The sequence below is a fragment of the Ursus americanus genome, chromosome 5 (assembly GCF_024610735.1).
Source record: "Ursus americanus isolate L20-20 chromosome 5, mUrsAme1.1.p, whole genome shotgun sequence".
Classification (NCBI taxonomy): Eukaryota; Metazoa; Chordata; class Mammalia; order Carnivora; family Ursidae; genus Ursus; species Ursus americanus.
This window is the reverse complement of record NC_142131.1, coordinates 84,237,429-84,259,697: the sequence shown is the minus strand read 5'-3', so window position 1 is coordinate 84,259,697 and position 22,269 is coordinate 84,237,429. Positions and strand designations below refer to the sequence as shown.

At 35.4% G+C, this 22,269-nt stretch overlaps 1 protein-coding gene across 1 annotated transcript; it reads left to right on the top strand.

Moving 5' to 3' along the window:
* Positions 1-5,534: 5,534 nt before the first annotated feature.
* LOC123791134 (olfactory receptor 2AJ1-like) lies at positions 5,535-6,473 on the top strand. Its single transcript, XM_045795774.2, has one exon. It carries the CDS (start codon positions 5,535-5,537, stop codon positions 6,471-6,473), a length of 939 nt encoding a protein of 312 aa, XP_045651730.2.
* The last annotated feature ends 15,796 nt before the right edge of the window (positions 6,474-22,269 follow it).

Here is a 22,269-nt window from a genome sequence, read left to right as displayed (position 1 = left end):
AAAAATAAAAGCAGCATTGTCTTTTAGTGTAATATGTAAGTGTGTACATTGGACTTAATGTTCCCCAGGATTCCTGTATCAAATGCTGTTTAAAATAAACATTTTTCAGGAAGAAAGCATTTGTTATTTTTGTCTTTTGTCTTACAGTTGAAACTTTAATATAAAGTTAGAGTGTATGGGTGCTTCGGTGGTTCAGTTGGTTAAGTACCTGCCTTTGGCTCAGGTCAGGATTTCAGGGTCCTGGGATCAAGTCCTGCATTCAGCTCTCTGCTCAGCAGGGAGTCTACTTCTCCCTGAACCTCTATTGTCATCTCTCTCTCTTGAAATAAATAAATCCATAAAATATTTTTAAAATGATGTAGTGTAGAGGTATATAAATAATTCAAGGAATGTGTAGCTTTACTGATATTATTGAATAATTTCCTTCTACTTAAATGTAAATCATCTTCTATTTTAAAGAAATACTCTGAGTGTTTTATTTTATACTGAGAGATTTGACAGAGAAATAAAAAATTATTTTGAATCTAGTTAAGTCAAAATTAATGGCTACATAGTGCATTTTGAAAACCCTGACAAATGTAAAATAGTAAAAATTATTTGAGTGTAGTACATTCACTGAGTAAAAGGTATTAACACCTTTTACCTGAGAAAAAAAGATTGGAATATGACAGGGTTTATAGCTAAAAACATGATATCTAAAGATGGCAGCATCTTCTATAATTAGTCTACAAACTTCTAGAAGATAAGAGAGTGTAAACTGCATGTTACATCTCTTCACTTAAATTTAGAATTATTAGACAAAGAACATTTGATGTCATCTGGAAAGAAAAATACTTTATTTTTGATAAAAGTTGTACATATTTGGAAGCATTTACATGACATATAACATGTGTTTTCTCAGTTTTTAGCTTAGTGTTATGAAGCTCACCACTAGAGCATACCATTTTGGATTCAAAAACATATTTCATTCAACATTCTGGCTGCCATAGAAGATGTAATTGTATCCATTATTCTAGCATCGTGGGAAGATATTCCAGGTGCCTGATTGACTGGTTAGGTAAAGAGTCCTAAAGAATGGTTGCAGAAACTTCAGGTAAGTTTTTGAGAGTGGAAATAAGCTAGTAGAAGTAAGATGATGAAGTGTTTAGGGAATTACTAATAATTATGGAGTCCTTCCAATATCTGAAGACCAAATATAGACATTCTTGTGGAGACACCACAAACTTATAATTGATGCATTGTGGAAAACTTTTGATATCATAGTCCATAGTCAAAAATTCCCTTAACAAGAATTTTTTTGAGAACATACAATAGGCCAGGGACTGTTACATAATGGGGATTCTGTAGAAAAGACATTACCCATACTTCTTAACAATAAATGGAGAATGGATTTTTGAATAAGAATGAGTGTAACAAATAAAATATTAATAGATAGCTGATTAATATTCCATTGTATGTATGGACCACAACTTCTTAATCCACTATTCTGTTGAAGGGCATCTTGGTTCCTTTCATGATTAAGCTATTGTGGACAATGCTGCTATGAACATTGGGGTGCATATGGCCCTTCTCTTCACTCCTGAACACTTTAGGATAAAAATAGAAGGCATCTCATTAAGCAGTAATTGATTAACATCTAAAAGAAAGTATCATAGTGACTGCTTTGAAAGTTAAGATGATTACCTTAGCTTTATCCTATATTCACGTGTACTCCACTTATGTTTATGTTTATCATTCAAACAAAATACCTTCAATTCTATTATAAACTGTTCCCCTTTTCCTTGACTTGTCCCAACAATTCCCTATTCCTAGCCAGAGTACCCAGTCAACCTTCTCAGATATAATTCTAGGAGTATACACTCCCCAAGTTGCCAGTATTCAATAAACCTCAGGATCCAAGACGAATCAATTTCCTAACTTTTGATTATGCTGTAACCCTTCACAACATCATCAAACAATAATCATATGGAGTCTGTCAAGGCAATGTGACTACTAAAAATGTCAATAAGAGCCCATATTCCACCTCTCTCAATCGCTACAGCCAGACACTTGAGTAAAGAGCAGTGCGGAGTTGTGAATAATACAACATAACATTATTTTGAAGTCATATGAAAATAAGCACACATTTATTTTATTTATTTTTAATTTTTTTAAAGATTTTATTTATTTATTTGACAGAGATAGAGACAGCCAGCGAGAGAGGGAACACAAGCAGGGGGAGTGGGAGAGGAAGAAGCAGGCTCATAGCGGAGGAGCCTGATGTGGGGCTCGATCCCCTAACGCCGGGATCACGCCCTGAGCCGAAGGCAGACGCTTAACTGCTGTGCCACCCAGGCGCCCCTAAGCACGCATTTATAATCCATCTGTTACTAAGTATTAATCTCCTTCCATCTAGTCAAATCAACAGTTAATAGTGTAAAATCTCCATTAGGTATGAAAGGAAAAAAATGCAGAAAATCTACAAGAGTAATTTAACATTTCTAGGACTAAAACAATTAAATGGAGATACTTCTTTACTCTAACACCTGCCATTTTTTTAAAGATTTTATTTATCTATTTGACAGAGAGAGAGACAGCCAACGAAGGGAACACAAGCGAGAGAGGGAACACCAGCAGAGGGAGTAGGAGAGGAAGAAGCAGGCTCCCAGTGGAGCAGGGAGCCCAATGTGGGGCTGGGATCACGACCTGGGCTGAAGGCAGACACTTAATGACTGAGCCACTCAGGCGCCCCTAATTCCTGCCATTTTTAAGTATTGCCAGAAGCCCACCATTCTCAAAGAACGCTTTCTTAAAACATCATCTAACCATAATCTTGGTAATTTGCGACTTTGTTCTAGGAAGAAACAGTAGGGAAAAAAAAAAAACACAAGAAAGAGTATCTCAAAGGCTCAAGTAAGTCTGAAAACCACAACCTTGATCTGTATATTGAAGAACAACTTCAGCAATATTAGAGTAGAGCATCCCCAGCATTACAGATGTGCCACAATACTGATACTCATCCCCAGTGTTTTACTTCATCCACCTTAGTGTGTGATTCAAAAATTATTTTCTATGTGTACCGCCTGAGAAAAGGTTGAGAGGCACCAATAGAATACATTAAAGGAGTTAAAACCTCAACTTCAAAGTACTCTCCAATGAAAAAGCCAAAGTCTACCCTTACTTGATGCTGATTCTGAAGATTATTTCCCTTTTATCAAGTAATCACATCCTGTATTACATTTCTATAATTTGTATGTTTTTAAAGTAGTTCTCACAGCTTATGTAATCTTAGCAGCAATAATATCCTGGCGTAAGATAAAGAAATCTGAAAACTTTTAGGTAAGGACATGGTTAGAGCAGCATTATATATAGTATACTTTTTCCTAAGCACTCTAACTGAAATCCCCAAAATATCCATTTCCTAACTCCCTTCCTTGCTTTCTCTTCATAGCATTATCACCTTCTAATATAATATGCAATTAACTTAAGTATTTGGTTCTTATCTGTCTCCCCCAACTAGACTATTATATCCATAAGAGCAGAAATCCTTGTCTGCTTTTGTTCACTGCTCAATCTCCAGCACCCTGATCAGTACCAGACAAAGTGGGCCCTTGAAAAATAATTTGAGTGAATAAACAAATTTCGTAATTTGGTTGCAGTTTCAAAAAAAATATTAATAGAAAAAGGAAAAACAGAAAGACAAAATTATTATTTGTTACTATGATTATTATTATTATTAGGACATTATTTTTGGCAGTGGGAAAAAGTCAACAACTTTGGATAATGATATATTGAATTTGAGTTGTCAGTAATATTCATAGATTTTAGATTTTAGAGACTTACTTACCAGTTTCTAGGAATCATCACTGCCCTTAAATCTCAATTTATGTCCATACCAAATTTTACTGAGCTGTAGATCAAACCAGTTAAAACAGCAAGAACTACTTAAACATGCGTACATCTGCAACTTTGTTCAAATGTTAATCTTTAAATATTCCTAAAATTATAGCAAAATAGTGTTCACATTCCAGGGCATTAAATTATAATTAGGTTTATTTCATAATGAAGAATCTTGATTTCAGTAAAATAAAATAAAAAAGAAAAATGCAAATCAATACAAAACAAATAGAAATGCAAATTGTATTTTATCAGGGACTTATTTGTACATTTGCATCCCTAAACTGAAAACCAAAACAGATTTCATTCAAACTTATGAGTAGTCCTAAAAGATAGCAAATGACTTGTTTTATATTTGTTATTTAGTTTTCATGATCTGCATCAGTATTTTCCTAAATTGTACCACTGTGTGTGTGTGTGTGTGTGTGTGTGTGTCTGTAAATGTGTATATGTGTATATCTACTTATCGAGGAATAGATCATACATACTCAGTTTGTGCACATAATATTAAAGGGAACAGTTAGTCACTATCCACATATAAATAACATCATTCTTTAGGAAACACTATGACTCCCTATATAAAGAATTAATAAAATATAATTCAATTTCTAGAATTTAATAAAACTGGCCAAAGTAAAATATAGTCATATTTTAGCTGAATGAAATATTCATTTTAATACTGATATTCGAATTACAGGTTTACATTATGATAATTCTATAGCATTTCATTAATATTTTAGAAAATTGAGAAATAATACATTTCATTTTCTTTAAGCTTTATCCAAATAAAAAATGAAACAGAAAATTGATTTCCATATCCTATTAATTTATTCACATATTTAAAATACTGTATGGTGAATAACATAATAAAAAATTTAAATAAATAAATAAAATACATTTTTGAGTAACTATTATGTACCAGGCCTCATTTTAGCCATTCAGCTTATACAGGGGTCAAAACAAAGATTTTCACTTAGGAAGATGAAGTTCTGGTCAGTTAGAATGACAATAAACAATAAATATAGTTCATAATTTAATTTAATATGTAAAAGACAAAAAGTGATTTTCAAGATACATCAAAGGACAGTACAGTAAGGAGAAAAAGGCAAGTTGGGGTGGGGGATACTGAGATTTTAAGTACACTGTTCAGGGGCACCTGGGTGGCTCAGTAGTTAAGCATCTGCCTCCGGCTCAGGGCGTGATCCCAGAGTTCTGGGATCGAGCCCCATGTCAGGCTCTTCTGCTGGGAACCTGCTTCTTCCTCTCCCACTCCCCCTGCCTGTGTTCCCTCTCTCGCTGGCTGTCTCTCTCTCTCAAATAAATAAATAAAATCTTAAAAAAAAATAAGTACACTGTTCAGGGATTGGTATCCTTTAAAAGGTGACATTTGACAAAAGACTGAACTTGATTTATGAATATGGAATTAAGACTCTGAGACTACATGGAGCCAACAGCTTACTCAATATATCAAATACCATCAGCTGATTCAAAAAAATGAATGGCCATGTTGCAAAAGCTGGTTAAGAATTTATTGATTTTAACTGCAAAACATGCAGCACTCTCATTTTATTATGCTTCTAAATGTAAATGAATTTGAGATTTACACATCGCATTTTAGTTCTATTTTTTTTTCTATTTTAGGAAAAAGAGTGGAATTCATGATGGGACATGAGAATCACAGTTTCACCAGTGATTTCATTCTTTTAGGACTCTTTTCTTCTTCCCAATCAAGTCTAGTTTTCTTCTCCTTTATATTCATCATTTTTATTATGGCTGTGACAGAAAACACAGTCATGATCCTCCTTCTCCTCAGGGACTCAAGACTCCATACTCCAATGTATTTCCTGCTCAGCCATCTGTCTTTCATGGACATCTTGCATATTTCCAACATTGTTCCCAAGATGGTCACTGACTTTCTGTCAGGCAGCAGAAGTATTTCATTTGCAGGTTGTGGCATCCAGATATTTCTATCCCTCACTCTCCTGGGTGGTGAGTGCCTTCTCCTGGCAGCAATGTCTTATGATCGCTATGTAGCCATCTGTCACCCACTGCACTATCCCATTCTTATGAATGACTATGTCCGCGTTCTCATGGCTGGAGGGTCCTGGCTTGTTGGGACTGTCAACTCCATAGTCCACACAGCTTATGCACTCCACTTTCCCTTCTGTGGCTCAAGAGCCATTGATCACTTTTTCTGTGAAGTCCCTGCCATGTTGAAGTTGTCCTGTGTGGACACAACACTCTATGAACGAGAAGCTTATGTAAGTGGCATAATTTTTCTGTTTATCCCTGTCTCCTTGATCTTTGTTTCTTATGTCCAAATTCTCCTTACTGTCTTTCAAATGAAATCATCAGAAGCACAGAAAAAGTCATTTTCTACCTGTTCCTTCCACATGATTGTGGTCACAATGTACTATGGGCCATTTATTTTCACGTACATGAGACCCAAATCATACCACACACTGGGTCAGGACAAATATTTAGCAATATTCTATACCATCCTCACACCCACATTGAACCCCATCATCTACAGCTTTAGGAATAAAGATGTTCTGGAGGCAATGAAAAATATGCTCAAGTGTAACTGTCTCCATTAAAGATAGTAAGAAAAATACTTGTGTTTTCTATATTAATATTCAATACTTAGAGGTTATCCATTATTTATATCTCTAGAAAGAAAATCAGTTTCTATCTGTCAAGAGTGGAAAGTGGATATTTCCAAAACCCTGATGATAATGAACAAAGCTTTACAGTTATTTGTTTTATAAACATATACATCTTAAAATGTACTTTTCCCTCTCACTAGAATTCTGAGAAGTTATAAAAATTGACTTTTATAATACAACCACATTTTATGAGATCCATCTATCTTTATAACTTTTGTATCTTATGAAGCAGTAAAATTATAATTCCAATGTTACAACCAGATGTCAAAAATTTGTAAAAATTATAGGCAAAATGGAGGCAGGTGTTCAAAAGATAAAAACTTCTAGTTATAAGATACATAAGTTAAAAATATGCAAGTCCTGCAATATAATCAACAGCATGATGGCTATAACTAACAATGTTCTATGGTATATAAGGAAGTTGCTAAAAGAGTGGGTTTTAGAAGTTCTCATTGTAATAAAATGAACTATATCTACGTGTGGTGATAGATCATAACCAAACATTGTGACAATCATTTTACAATATATACATACATCAAAATTTAATGCTATACACCTAAGAACAGTACAATTATATCAATTATATTTCAATAAAACAGGAAAATCAATGAGTGTATCTTTATTATTTAATAAATATTAAGTGTATTATTTACATTATTAAATATGTATTTAATACAATAATACATAATGTAATACATTTAACATACTCCATGCATTAAACATTAGTTAATAATATTAGTAAGAATAACATTCATTAAGAGTTATTTAATAAAGTATTCAATTTCTATTAATGTAGGTTCTAAATAGTTACAACACTTTGTTTTTTTAAATCCACAATCCGCTACCCTATGACCCAGCCATTGCACTACTGGGTATTTACCCCAAAGGTACAGATGTAGTGAAGAGAAGGGCCATATGCACCCCAATATTCATAGCAGCATTTTCCACAATAGCTAAATCATGGAAGGAACCGAGATGCCCTTCAACAGATGACTGGATTAAGAAGATGTGCTCCATATATACAATGGAATATTACTCAGCCATCAGAAAGAATGATTACCCAACATTTGCAGCAGCATGGACGGCACTGGAGGAGATAATGCCGTGAAATAAGTCAAGCAGAGAAAGACAATTATCATATGGTTTCACTAATTTATGGAACAGAAGTAGGAAGATCGGTAGAAGAAAAGGATAAGGAAAGGGGGTAATCAGAAGGGGGAATGAAGCATGAGAGACTACAGACTATGAGAAACAAATTGAGGGCTTCAGAGGGGAGGGGGTGGGGGAATGGGATAGGTTGGTGATGGGTAGTAAGGAGGGCACGTACTGCATGGTGCACTGGGTGTTATACGCAACTAATGAATCATCGAACTTTACATCAGAAACCAGGGATGTACTGTATGGTGACTAACATAATATAATAAAAAAAAAATAAAAAAAGAATCCTAAAATTAAAAAAAGGAAAATTATTTTGTTCAGATGCTTTTGCAAAGTTGTTACTGCAAAAATGTTTCATCATCAAGGAAACTCATGGAAAGAAGTTTGACAGGGGCGCCTGGGTGGCACAGCGGTTAATCGTCTGCCTTAGGCTCAGGGCGTGATCCCGGCGTTCTGGGATCAAGTCCCACATCAGGCTCTTCCGCTATGAGCCTGCTTCTTCCTCTCCCACATCCCCTGCTTGTGTTCCCTTTCTCGCTGGCTGTCTCTATCTCTGTCGAATAAATAAATAAAATCTTAAAAAAAAAAAAAAAGAAGTTTGACAAGTACCAGTTTCGATTAAAGTAAGATGATAAAACAACTAGTAAAAATTTATAGAACTAATAGAAAAACAGGATTCAAGAGGAATATGTATCAGTTAAGTTAGATTGAATAAGTTGAGGAGAATGATTATGATTTTGTGACATTTAAAAAAAATCAGTGCTGGTTCTTTAAAGTTTTTTTTCTCCAGATTTAAGGAAAACTTCTATTTTATGTTATGTATGACTTAGAGTCGTTACAAAGTATACCTTTTTAAAGATTTTATTTATTTATTTGACAGAGATAGAGACATCCAGCAAGAGAGGGAACACAAGCAGGGGGAGTGGGAGAGGAAGAAGCAGGCTTCCAGCAGAGGAGCCTGATGTGGGGCTTGATCCTAGAATGCTGGGATCACACCCTGAGCCAAAGGCAGACGCTTAATGACTGAGCCACCCAGGTGCCCCCAAAGTATACCTTTTTAAACAAAGATGGAATACTTACTTTTTCTCCCTACCTGACTCCTGAAAAATGGAAAATTGTTGCATATTCTCTTCATGGCAATGTAACTACTCAGTCACATAAATTGAATAAGAATTTGTTCCCCTTGCAATAGGACACACATAGAAAAATTGACTCCATTACCAAAGCTTTGACTGGAATGGCATTGGTAGCTACAATCTGATGGCAAATCCATTGATTGCCTTCTTAAAGAAAGGTATGGGGGAAACAAAATCTAAGGAGGCGAACAGGAAAAGTACAGCAAATAAAAGTAAGGTTTATTATACAGATATCAGTTCATATTTATTCCATTAAGAATCTCTTGCAATATAGTTATTCTACCCTGACTGGCACAGAGAAGGAGACACCCTTACAAATGGATATTGCCTTTATAAATACAAATTTACTTTAAAGGGGTAACTTCTACTCTGTTTTCAGATCTTCTCGTGTCTTCTCTTTCTCAAAATAATCAGCTCCAAATAACCAAATAATCAGCTCCAAATATTTTTGGTTACCTCTATAAGTTAAACTGGTCTGTATATTTTGTGATGTCTGGCTTCATTGGTTTTATTTAATACTTGTAAGACTCATGCTTGTTTTCATCTTTCATTTTTATTGATATATGTCTTCTAGGACCTTCCCACAATCTATTTACTTATTTGAAATCTATTACATCTAATACTTTAGATTTGTTGTACAAATCTACTGGTATGTTTGTGCAAGAGCTCTGATTATTTTTACACCCAGAGGTGGAATTTCTGGGTTATAGGAAAAATGTTATTTTCTAGTTTATACATAACACCGCATTGCTTTCCAAATTTGTAAAATATGCACTGCATGAGACATCTGTGAGAACTCACAATGACCAATTTTATTATCCATATTTATTATTGTCTGTATTTTTAGTTTTATTTTTTTTAAGTTTACCAATTTTGGTACAAGTAGTAGTATTACATGGTGGTGTTCCTTTATATTTCTCTGGTTATTAGTACAATATTTAATATTCTATTTTATATGAAATAACCACAGTTCGTCTATCCATTGTAATGTAAATGGACATTTGTTTTTTTTTTTCATTTTTGACTACTTTGAATAATATTTCTATGAACCTTCTTGTACATGTGTTTTGATATACATATTTAAACATTTCTTTTCTCATAAAATTATGGGTAAAATTGCTGGTTGTCAAGGTATCAATACATTCAAATTTAGCAAATACTTTAGAAAACATTTGTGTCAATTCATATTCTTAGAACTACTGTATAAGACTTCTATCTGCTCTGTATCATTTTTCAATACTTACTGTTGGCATTCTTTTTAATTTTAACTATCCTAATAGATTAAGTGGCAAAATGCATTTTTTGTTTCAATTTCCAGTTCCTTGATTAGTAAACATATGCATTTATATAGATAAGATGGTGACATAGTAGGAGGTCCCTAGGTTTGTCTCCTCCCTTCAACATAGCTATATAACTATGTAATCATGAAATATCATCCCCTGTGCTCAACTGGTATTGCTTTTGTCAGACAAGTGTGTTTAAGAACCAGTGCATTGGTCCCCACCCTTAGAAGACCAGCACAAACCCCTGTATGCACCACTTCTACTGACCTTTTGTTCTGCAAAGCTCTGTTCTAGGGGAAATAGTATCAGGTCTCATTTAACAAGCAGACCAGAGCACACCTAGTTAAAACTCACCACACTCTGGCCATAGTCCAAACACTGTTAAATGCAGTCAAGGTGACCCCTGTAGATGATTGACTTGAGGGATAGAACAGTCAAAACACAGCAGCAGAGTGCAAATAGCACATACAAGAGACACTTCCTGAAACACCTGTCCCTGAACATTATATGCCCTCTTCCTCATAAATCCATTGCTCTCAGGAGCAGGAAATATAACACACTTTCCTAACACAGAGAAGAAAATAGAGACCTAGACAAACACCAAATTGGAGGAATTCATCTCAAAAGAAAGAACAAGAAAAGGTCATGGCCAAGAATCTAATCAAAACAGATTTAAGTAATATGTCAGATCCAACTTTAAAGCAAAAATCTTAAGGATACTCCCTGGGCTTGAGAAAATCATAGATGACATCAGGGAGACTGTTACCACAGAGATGAGACATATAAAAACAAAAATGCAATAACTGACATTTGAAACTGACTGGATATAATGACCACAGGGATGGAAGAAGTAGAGGAATAAAGAAGTGACATAAAAGATAGAATTATGGACAATAATGAAGCTGAGAAAAAGAAAGGAAGAGTATTCCTGGATCACAAAGGTAGACTTTGAGATCATAGTGACTCCATAAAACATAAAAGCATAGGAGTCCCAGAAGAAGAGAGAGAAAAGGGGGGAGAAGGTTTATTCGAGTAAATTATTGCTGAAAACTTCCCTAATATAAAGAAGGAAATGGACATCCAAATCCAGGACTCCCATCATCATGAAAATCAACACAAATAAGCAAACACCAAGACATATTGTAGTTAAATTTGCAAAATATAATGATAAAGAAAAACTCCTTAAAAAACAGCAAGACAAAAGAAGTCCTTCACTTACCAGGGAAGACAAATAAGGTTAGCAGCAGATCTCTCCACAGAAACTTAACAAGTCAGAAAACAGTGGTGTGATATATTCATTGTGTTCAATGAGAAAAATCTGCAGCCAAGATTACTCTATCCAGCAAGCATATTACTAAGATTAGAAGGAGAGATAAGGAGGTTCCCAGACAAACAAAAACTACAGGAATTCATTACTGCTAAACTAGACCTGCAAGAAATATTAAAGGGGGCTCTTTGAGGGGGACCGAAGTGGCTCAGTCAGTTAAGCATCTGACTTTGGCTCAGGTCATGACTTCAGGATCCTGGGATTGAGCTTCACATTGGGCTCCATGGTCAGCAGGGAGTCTGTTTCTCCCTCTCCTCTGCCCCTGACCCAACTTGCGCTCTCTTTCTCAAATAAATCAGTAAAATCTTAAAAATAATAATAATAAAAATACTTAAATAAAAAATAAAGGGGACTTTTTGAGTGGGGGGAAAAAAGACCAAAAGAGGCAAAGACTAGAAAGGAACAGAGAAAAATTCAAAACATGTAATTCAAAATCACAAAATACGTATATTTCAAAAGTTACTCTGAATGTAAATTGACTAAATACTCCTATCAAATGACATAGGGTGCCATAATGGATTAAAAACAGAACAAAACAACTTTGTAGTACAGCTTGAACTACAGAAACGTGATGCTCCCAGCCTTGATTTCCTTTTCAACAATTCCTTGGCGATTTGGGGCCTTTTCTGGTTCCACACAAATTTAAGGGTTGTTTGTTCCAGTTCTTTGAAAAATGTCATTCATATTGTGATCAGGGTGACATTGAAAGTGTAGATTACTCTGGGTAGCATAGACATTTTAACTATGTTTATTCTTCTGATCCATGAGCATGGAATATTTTTCCACCTTTTTGGTCTTCTTCAATGTCTTTCAAGAGTGATTTATAGTTTCTAGAATATAGATCGTTTATGTCTCTGGTTAAGTTAATTCCAAGGTAACATATGATTTTTGGTGCTATTGTAAATGGAATAGATTCCCTAATTTCTCTTTCTTCAGTCTCATTGTTCGTGTATAGAAATGCAACTGATTTCTGAGCATTGATTTTGTATCCTGCCACATTATTGAATTATGCTATGTGAAATAAGTCAAGCAGAGAAAGACAATTGTCATATGGTTTCACTCCTTTATGGAACATAAGAAATAGGAAGATCATTAGGAGAAGGAAGAGAAGAATGAAGGGGGGTAAACAGAAGGGGGAATGAACCATAAGAGACTATGGACTCTGGGAAACAAACTGAGGGCTTCAGAGGGGAGGGGAGTGGAGGATTGGAATAGGCCGGTGATGGCTATTAAGGAGAGCACATATTGCATGGTGCACTAGGTGTTATACACAAGTAATGAATCATGGAACATTACATCAAGGACTAGGGAGGTACTGTATGGTGACTAACATAACATAATAAAAATTATTAAAAAAAACAAATACAAATATGATAACTGATGTAGTATTTGTACATTTTGGCTAGTTTTTCCCAAATTTCTTTCCTAGGCACTGTTGTTTTCTGGGCTGAAGAACATCAACAATTATTTGTTTCTGCTGAAGTAGTCACTTGGTCATGAACTTCCTGGTCTGGATAGTTACTGTGTCATTCATGATGCCGGTCAAACTTAAAGCAGCCAGGGAGGAAAAAAGCATATATGTGTCTTTTGTTTTGTTTTGTTTTGTTTTGTTTTGTTTTGTTTTGTTTTGTTTTTTGACGGAGAGAGAGAGCAAGCAGGGTGGAGCACCAGAGGGACAGGGAGAGGCAGGCTCCCAGGGAGCCCAATGCAGGGCTTCATCCCAGGGCTCTAGGATCATGACCTGAGCAGAAGGCAGACGCTTAATCAACTGAACCACCCATGCGTCCCTATATGTGTCTTTGAAGCTGAAGTAATTCTTTTGTAGGCAACATATAGTTGTTGCTGTTGTTGTTGCTGTTGTTTTTGAATATGTATGACCACTCTATGTCTTTTGATTAGGTAATTTAATTCATTTATATTTGAAGTAATTTTCAATAATTAGGTAGGGTCTTGCTACTGTCATGTTATCTTTCTCTTTTCTTTCTGTCTATATTTGAAAAGTGTTTGTTTTCCATAGTGGTATGCTTTGATTTCCTTCACTTTATCTTTTGTGGATTCACTGTACATTTTGTTTTGTGGTTACTGTAAGACTTGTGCACAACATCTGATATATGTAATAGGCTTTTACTTCAGATAATATTTTAATTTCTGCCACATGTGAAATGCAACATGCATCATGAAATAAAGGAATAGAAAATACATACAGGTTAAGGGAATATTCTTTTGTTCCAGCAAGAGAAAATCTGAGTATAATAAGGAAATCTATAGATATATGAATTTCCAGATTATCATTAAAGGCACAAGACACTATATAGTAAGGATAACAACCTTATTTTTCCTACTGGAGATATAGAAATATAGACAGAAAAGCCTACATTGATATTGAAGAGTGGAAGGTTGTCTACAGCCATACTACCCTGAATGCACCTGATCTCATCTGAAGAGTGTAAGACTTCTAAAAATATGTATTTATAGCTTGCCTGGACAAATAACCATAAACATGGTTTAATTTGTATGAGATACATAGTTGAAAGTGGAAGTGGATAATGAAATATTTTAAGGATACACCACAAACAAAAAGTCTTGCTGAGAAACAAAAATTTTTATTATTAAAAACTAATAAAAATTATGATCTCAAAACATATTTTTACTGTGATGGGAACTTGAGTATCTTTGTGTGTTGTAGCAGGGAGTTAGGCTGTCCACGGAGTAGCCTAGAGGCAGGAAGCCTGGATATGTTGTTTATACTTCTATGAAAAATCATCTAAAATAAAATAGAAATTTCTCTGTTGATGACCTCTTCTGTTATACATAGAAGAAATAGAAAACTAATTACATGAAAACACGTTTTACTCAGAGATTTCAGTCCAAATAATCTCAGGGATACACCATTTATTCAAATTAAATAAAATATGAATATTTTACCCTTTAGATATATGCACTTTTTTACTTACAACATTATGTTTTCCTGTATATTAACTCCTGAAACAACCTGCATTTAAATAATGGAGTGATTCAGGTAAGTATTTTGGGCAAATTTTTGTATTTGGCTGAATTTATGTTGTAACTGTCAATTCTCCATTCTGCCACTAAATTATATTTCCCTTAGGAAACAAAACAAAACAAAATTCAGGAAAAGAAAGTTACTGTAAATAAAAATTCATATTTCAATATGTGACAAAGTCTAGGGTAGCCTTCACTCTGAAAATAGATAAAATTAAGAGAGAGAGTCATTTTAACTTTGTGATTGCAGACATTACTAGAATGGTAAATTTCTATTAGTGCTAATAATATACATTAAAATAGTAACAAAATATAACATTAATTTCTGACTTCTATTAATTTGAACTATGGTTAGAAGCACTTACATTTTTGAATTTGTTTTATTTATTTCTCATTATATAAAATATATTATTTATAAAAGTTTATTTATTTCACCAACAAATCTGGTGGGAAGAAAATCCATCCTTATCTAGGTGTATTTTAAATATATTATCCTGGCTTACCGAACATATGTGTTAATCATTTTCAAATAACCATTATCATCTATTCCTTAATTTATATATATGTTCATAAGGTAAAATATCAGCATTTTTCTAATTTTTTTGCTTGCAAAAACCACTGCTAATAAGATTATTGAGCAAAAATCTATGTAAACATGTACATTTCCATTTCAGCATAAACTTAAAATTCACCAGGAGATATGTGCATATTTAAAATTCTGAATCTTTAAAAAATCACAAACTTTGCAATCCACACTCACCAATGTTTCAGAATATTTGATTCTCCTTGAATCTTTATTATAACTATTTCAAATACTTTCTACAATGTTTCACAAAATAATATTTCATAATCATTTAAATTTAATTGTTTAATAAAATCAAATAACTTGTCATACATTTTGTTAATTTTTTGTGCTTCTCCCAGGAAATAACTTGTCATGTATTTTATTAGTTCTTTGTTCTTCACACTCATTTTGCCCATTCATATTTTTGTGATGTGAGGAATTTATATGTTTTATGAATATACAGTTCTTGTATATATTCATATATCTTGTATATATTTTAAGCATTTATTATATACCACATATTTCAAAGTTGATTATATTTCCAGTGTTTTACAAAGTTTGTTATTTCTTAAATTTCAAAATATTTCAAGTAGATTTTGTATGGTTTCTGTTTGGTGTGATACTAAGAAAAGATGACCCTCCTTTTTCAGAAAATAATAAAACCAAAACAACATTGGTCATTTTCCAGTACTTTTATAATTTAGTGTGTAAATTTTGGTATTTAAACCATTTGGGGTGAATTGGGTATTTGATGTGAGTTGTAGAATCTGATTTCTTTTTCCAAATTGACTCACCAATTGTCCTGCTTATGCTTGTCAATAACACACTGTTATCATCATTTTTTAATAACTTCCCTTTCTTTTGCACTAAATTTATTTCTGTTATCTCTAGGGCTTTGAATTCTGATCTTCTGTCCTATTTGTTTCTTTCTTACATGAGAACTATACTCGTTCATTTACAACAGCATTTTACAATATATTCTGATAACTAACAGTAAGTTCATAGAGGTGGTTTTCTTCTTATACTATTTGGAATAATCCACAGGCAATACAGCAACAAAGTATCATTCTCCTCAACAACATGGATAGGAAACCAAAAATCTAGGATAAGGATTATTCTATAGAACAAATAACTCAGTTTGTTTAACTGATAATATTTTATTTAATGAGTAGGATAATATAGACTAAAAGAGATTTAACAATGTATTAAATTAACTAGATACATTTCTTTTGGATTATAATTTGCACATATGTGTATATGAATCATTGAAATTTTAACATCAAATACTTTATGAAATTAAGGAATGGTAATTAAATAGTTAAGAATATATCATGAAATAATATGCATGTTTAAAGATGCCCATATAGAAAGAAAGAAAGAAAGAAAGAAAGAAAGAAAGAAAGAAAGAAAGAAAGAAAGAAAGAAAAAGAATAGCCCATATTGTTAGAGACAGATTTGAAGGATGTGATGTATCAGACTTTAAAAAGTGCACTGGGTATTGGGTTATGGGAGTAAATAGAGCAGTATTTTCCTTATGATGATAATTATTGAAAATGTGTGATTTATGTATGAAGATTGATCATGATATCCCTGCATTTTGCATTCAAATGAATACCACCAAAGAAACCTAAAAAAATAGGAATTTGAATTAGAATTCCACAGTTTTCATGGAGTACATAGGATGAATTAAAATTGTATGTTCTATCCTATACTTTATAATCTTCCTTGCCATGTAGAAACATAATACATTTACTTATCTCCTCCTTCACCAATTCCAGGGAAAATTTATCCATATATAAATATTACAAATTTCTTGTTGAATTTATATTCAAGACGTGTAAATTTTGTTACATTTGTAATTTTATAAGAATAGAATTTCTAACTCTCTAGGGCCCTTCATTTTTCTATATTAACTGTGTATCTCCTACACTTTCTAAGCATTCTTATGGTTTTCCAGTTAAATCCAACCATATTCCAGGTTATTTATATCATATGCAAATATTGATTTTTGCTTGTTTTGGAAAAGTTAATATTTTTGTTCATTTGTTCACAGGGATATTTACCACACATATGCATGGTCACTGCTTCTAGGATGATGTTGAGAGAAATACATTACCTGGTATTTGATGTCTTGATCATATCATTGATTGAGAGTATTGAGAGGGTTTTATTTTTTATTTTTCATTCTATATAGCTACAGTTTTTACTATACTATAGACTTTTTTTTATGGTCTGCACTACAAAAGAGTGTGTGTGTGTGTGTGTGTGTGTGTGTGTGTGTGTGTGATGTTTTTAGTGTTCTGCAGGAATTTGTGCTCCTTTTTAACAAAATTGTTGTTCCATTGGTGTGACGTCATAGTTTTTCTCTAATTTAAAATCATTATTGACTCTTCTCTAACACCTTTTTTTAAATTTAAATTCAATTAGCCAACATATAGTACATCATTAGTTTTTGATATAATGTTCAATGATTCATTAGTTGTGTATAATACTCAGTGCTCATCACATCACATGCCTTCCTTAATGCCCATCTCCCAGTTACCCCATCCCCCACCTACCTCCCTATTTGCAATTCTTGGTTTGTTTCCCAGAGTCAAGAGTCTCTCAGGGTTTGTCTCCCTCTCTGATTTCTTCCCATTCAGATTTCCCTCCCTTCCCTATTGTCCTCTGCACTATTCCTTATATTCCACATATGAGTAAAACCATATGATAGTTATCTTTCTCTGTTTGACTTTTTCATTTAGAATAATCCCCTCCAGTTTCATCCATCTCGATGTAAATGATAGGTATTCATCCTTTCTGATGGCTGAATAATATTCCAATGTATATATGGACCATGTCTTATATCCAATTTGCCAGCATAACCGTTGACTGCATCTTTAGAATAGGTTCCATATGCTCACTTCTCAACATCTCCCCTGCAGATCCTTAGGTTCAGCCACCATTGTCTCTTGCTCTGGTACCATGAAGAACTTTTACCTGCTCTTCCAATGTCTCCATGACACATCCAGAGGTATTCTCTAGAAAAATTAGCCAGGGGATATAGTTCTCTACTCAAATTTCTCCAATAGATATTATATAAAACCAAATCATATAAACGTCCATAAATTGCTTTTGGATACATCTCTGAACTTACCCATAGTATGCCCCCCCCCACTAGATTTGTACTGCTGCCCTCTTTGCTTTTCCTTATGGTCTCAAGGTCTTTTCATTGCTGTTCCCTCCCCTAGCACTTCTTTTCTGCATAAATTGCCTTTGGCTTGCTCCCTCAGCACATTCAGATCTATTTCAAATATCACCAATAAAAGAAGTTTGGTTGACCAAACAACTTAACAGTGTCATAACATTCAATCCATTGCCTTGCTCTTTTCAAATACATAAGTGTTGACATTAGTTTGTATTGTAATATTTGCTTATTTATATATGCACTTGTAGTACATTCCCCCATTAGAATGCAAGCTTCTGAATGTAAAAAAAAAAATCTGTTTTGTTTACTCTTCTAACTAAAGAACCTAAAATAGGAGCTGACAAAAACATGAATGAAATAACTTTTAATGGGGGAGGGGTTAAGATGGCAGAGGAGTAGGGGACCCCTTTTACAGCTGGTCCCCTAAGTCGAGTTGGATAGGTACCAGACCAACCTGAACATCCACGGAATCGGCCTGAGATGCAGGAAGATACATCTGGATCTCTACAAATGGACATCTCCAGCACTGAGTATTAAGGAACGAAGCGGGGAGCTGGGAAACCGCACACAGATATCGAAGATAAACAGAAGGGGGAGGGAGCCGCCACGTTCAGGCGCCAGGAAATGGTAGCCACCTGCACTGGGGAGTGGGCGGACTTACAGATGGCACCCGCGAGACAGCAGACTGAGACCGTGAGCTGGGAGCACGCACCACAAGACTTCTCAAGGAACTCCGGAACTCCGATGTGCTCACTGGAAACAGACTGAGACTGGGAGCTCTGGGAGCACACGGGGGCAGCAGGCGGCTGGTGGCTGGCGGTGTTAGAATCACAAAGGACAGAGACGGGACAGCTCTGGAAGTGAGGGCTGGGACATTGGCTGTGGGGCGCACATCCCGGGACGCTGCAGGGTTGAGCAGCACCAACAGTAACAGAGTTAAAGTGGCCAGAACATCAGTGGAGAACGGTCCGCAATCCCTCTGTTCTGAGACAGATGCTGAGATTTGGCCACTGCTGCTCTGACTCTCAGAAGAGGCACAGCAAACCACCAGGGAAAGCCGCCAGAGAACAAAAGCCTAGAAATACCGGCTTACAGCCTGCCCATCCCCATCCCCCCTCACAGGGGACATGGAGACTCTACCCAAACAGGGTTGCCTGAGTATCTGCGCGGCAGGCCCCTCCCCCAAAAGGCAGGCTGAAAAATCAAGAAGCCCACATCCCTGGGTGCCTGGGTGGTTCAGTCATTGGGCTCCTGTCTTCGGCTCAGGGCGTGATCCAAGCATTCCGGAAAGGACTCCCTCATCGGGCTCCTCTGCTGGGAGCCTGCTTCTTCCTCTCTCACTCCCCTGCTGTGTTCCCTCTCTCGCTGGCTGTCTCTCTGCCACATAAATAAATAAAATCTTTAAAGAAGAAGCCCACATTCCTAAGATCCCTATAAAACAAGGATGCAATGCCTGGGTCCCGGTCAATAATTTGGGCTCTGTACAACCCTGCAACCTCTCCTCATCAGAATGACGAGAAGGAGAAGTCCCCCCCAGCAAAGAAAAGACAATGAGTCTGTGGCCTCTGCCACAGAACTAATGGATATGGATGTAACCAAATTATCAGAACTGGAATTCAGAGTAACGATGGTCAAGATGATGTGTAGACTTGAAAAAAGTATTAACAAAATGTTAATGAGAATATAGAATCTCTAAGGGTAGAAATGAGAGCGAACTTGGCAGAAATTAAAAGTTCTATGAGCCAAATGCAGGCAAAGCTAGAGGTTCTGACGGCCAGGGTGAAGGAGTCAGAGGAATGTATTAGCAAATTGGAGGATGGGTTAGTAGAAGAAAAAGCAAAAATAGAAGCTGGACTTATAAAATTCCATGCCACGAATGTAGGTTACAGCAGATTACTGACTCAATGAAATGATCCAATGTCAGAATCATCGGCATCCCTGAGGGGGTGGAGAAAAACAGAGTTCTAGAAAAGATATTTGAACAAATTGTAGCTGAAAACTTCCCTAATCTAGCAAGGGAAACAAACATTCGTGTCCAAGAGGCAGAGAGGACCCCTCCAAATCTCATCCACAACAAACCCATGCCACGTCACATCATAGTGCATTTCGCAAATATTAGATCCAAGGATACAGTATTGAAAGCGGCCAGGGCAAAGAAATTTCTCGCGTACCAAGGCAAAGGTATCAGAATTGCGTCAGACCTGTCTACACAGACCTGGAATGAGAGAAAGGGTTGAGGGGACATTTTAAAAGTTCTTTCAGAGAAAAACATGCAGTCAAGGATCCTTTATCCAGCAAGGCTGTCATTCAGAATTGATGGAAAATAAAGACCTTCCAGAATCGCCAGTCATTAACCAATTTCGTAACCACGAAACCAGCCCTACAGGAGATATTAAGGGGGGTTCTATAAAGGTAAAAAGGCCCCAAGAGTGATACAGAACAGAAAGTCACAACTGATAGAAACAAAGACTTTATTGGCAACATGGCATCATTAAAAGCATCTCTGTCGGTATTCAGTCTCAATGTCAGTGGCTTAAATGGTCCCATAAGATGCCACAGGGTTGCAGATTGGATAAAAAGAAATGACCCATCCATTTGCTGTCTACAAGAGACTCATTTTGAACCCAAAGATACATTCAGACTGAAAGTAAAGGGATGGAGTACCATCTTTCATGCAAATGGACCTCAAAAGAAAGCTGGGGAAGCAATTCTCATATCAGATAAATTGGATTTTAAACTAAAGACTATAGTTAGAGACACAGAAGGGGACTATATTATTCTTAAAGGATGTATCCAACAAGTGGGTATGACAATTATAAATATCTATGCCCCCAACAGGGGAGCAGCAAGATACACAAGCCAACTCTTAATCAGAATAAGGAGACATATAGATAAAAATACATTAATAATAGGGGACCTCAACACCCCACTATCAGAAATAGACAGAACACCCTTGCAAAAACTAAGCAAAGAATCAAAGGCTTTGAATGTCATACTCGATGAGTTGGACCTCATAGATATATATAGAACACTACACCCCAGAACCAAAGAATACTCATTCTATTCTAATGCCCATGGAACATTCTCAAGAATAGACCATGTTCTGGGACAGAAAACAGGTCTCAACCGATACGAAGAGACTGAACTTATTCCCTGCATATTCTCAGATCACAACCCTCTGGAATTGGAACTCAACCACAAGGAAAAATTTGCAAGAAATTCAAACACTTCGAGACTGAGAACCATCCTGCTTAGGAATGATTCGATAAACCAGAAAAACAAAAACCAAATTAAACAATTTATGGAGACCAACGAGAATGAAAACATAATGGTCCAAAACCTATGGGATACTGCAAAGGAAGTCCTAAGGGGGAAATACATAGCCATCCAAGCCTCACTCAACAGAATAGAAAAATCTAAAATGCAGTTTTTATATTCTCACCTCAAGAAGCTGGAACAGCAACAGAGGGACAGGCCAAATCCACACACGAGGAAGCAGTTGACCAAAATTAGAGCAGAAATCAACGAATTAGAAACCAAGAGTACAGTAGAGCAGATCAACACAGCTAGAGGCTGATTCTTTGAGAGAATTAATAACATTGACGGACTTCTGGCAAGACTTATCCAAAAGAATAGAGAAAGGACCCAAATTAATAAAACTATGAATGAAAAGGAGAGGTCACAACCAACAACAATGAAATTGGAAGGACTATTAGAAACTTTTATCAACAGCTTTATGCCAATATATATAACAATCTGGAAGAGATGGAGGCCTTCCTGGAAACCCATAAACTACCAAGACTGAAACAGGAAGAAATTGATTTTTTAAACAGGCCAATTAATTATGAAGAGATTGAGTCAGTGATAAATAACCTTCCAAAAAATAAAACTCCAGGCCCGGATGGTTTTCCTGGGGAATTCTACCAAACATTCAAAGAAGAAATACCTATTCTCCTAAAGCTATTTCAAAAAATAGAAATAGAAGGAAAGCTACAAAACTCATCCTATGAGGCCAATATTACCTTGATCTCCAAACCAGGCAAAGACCCCCTCAAAAAGGAGAATTAC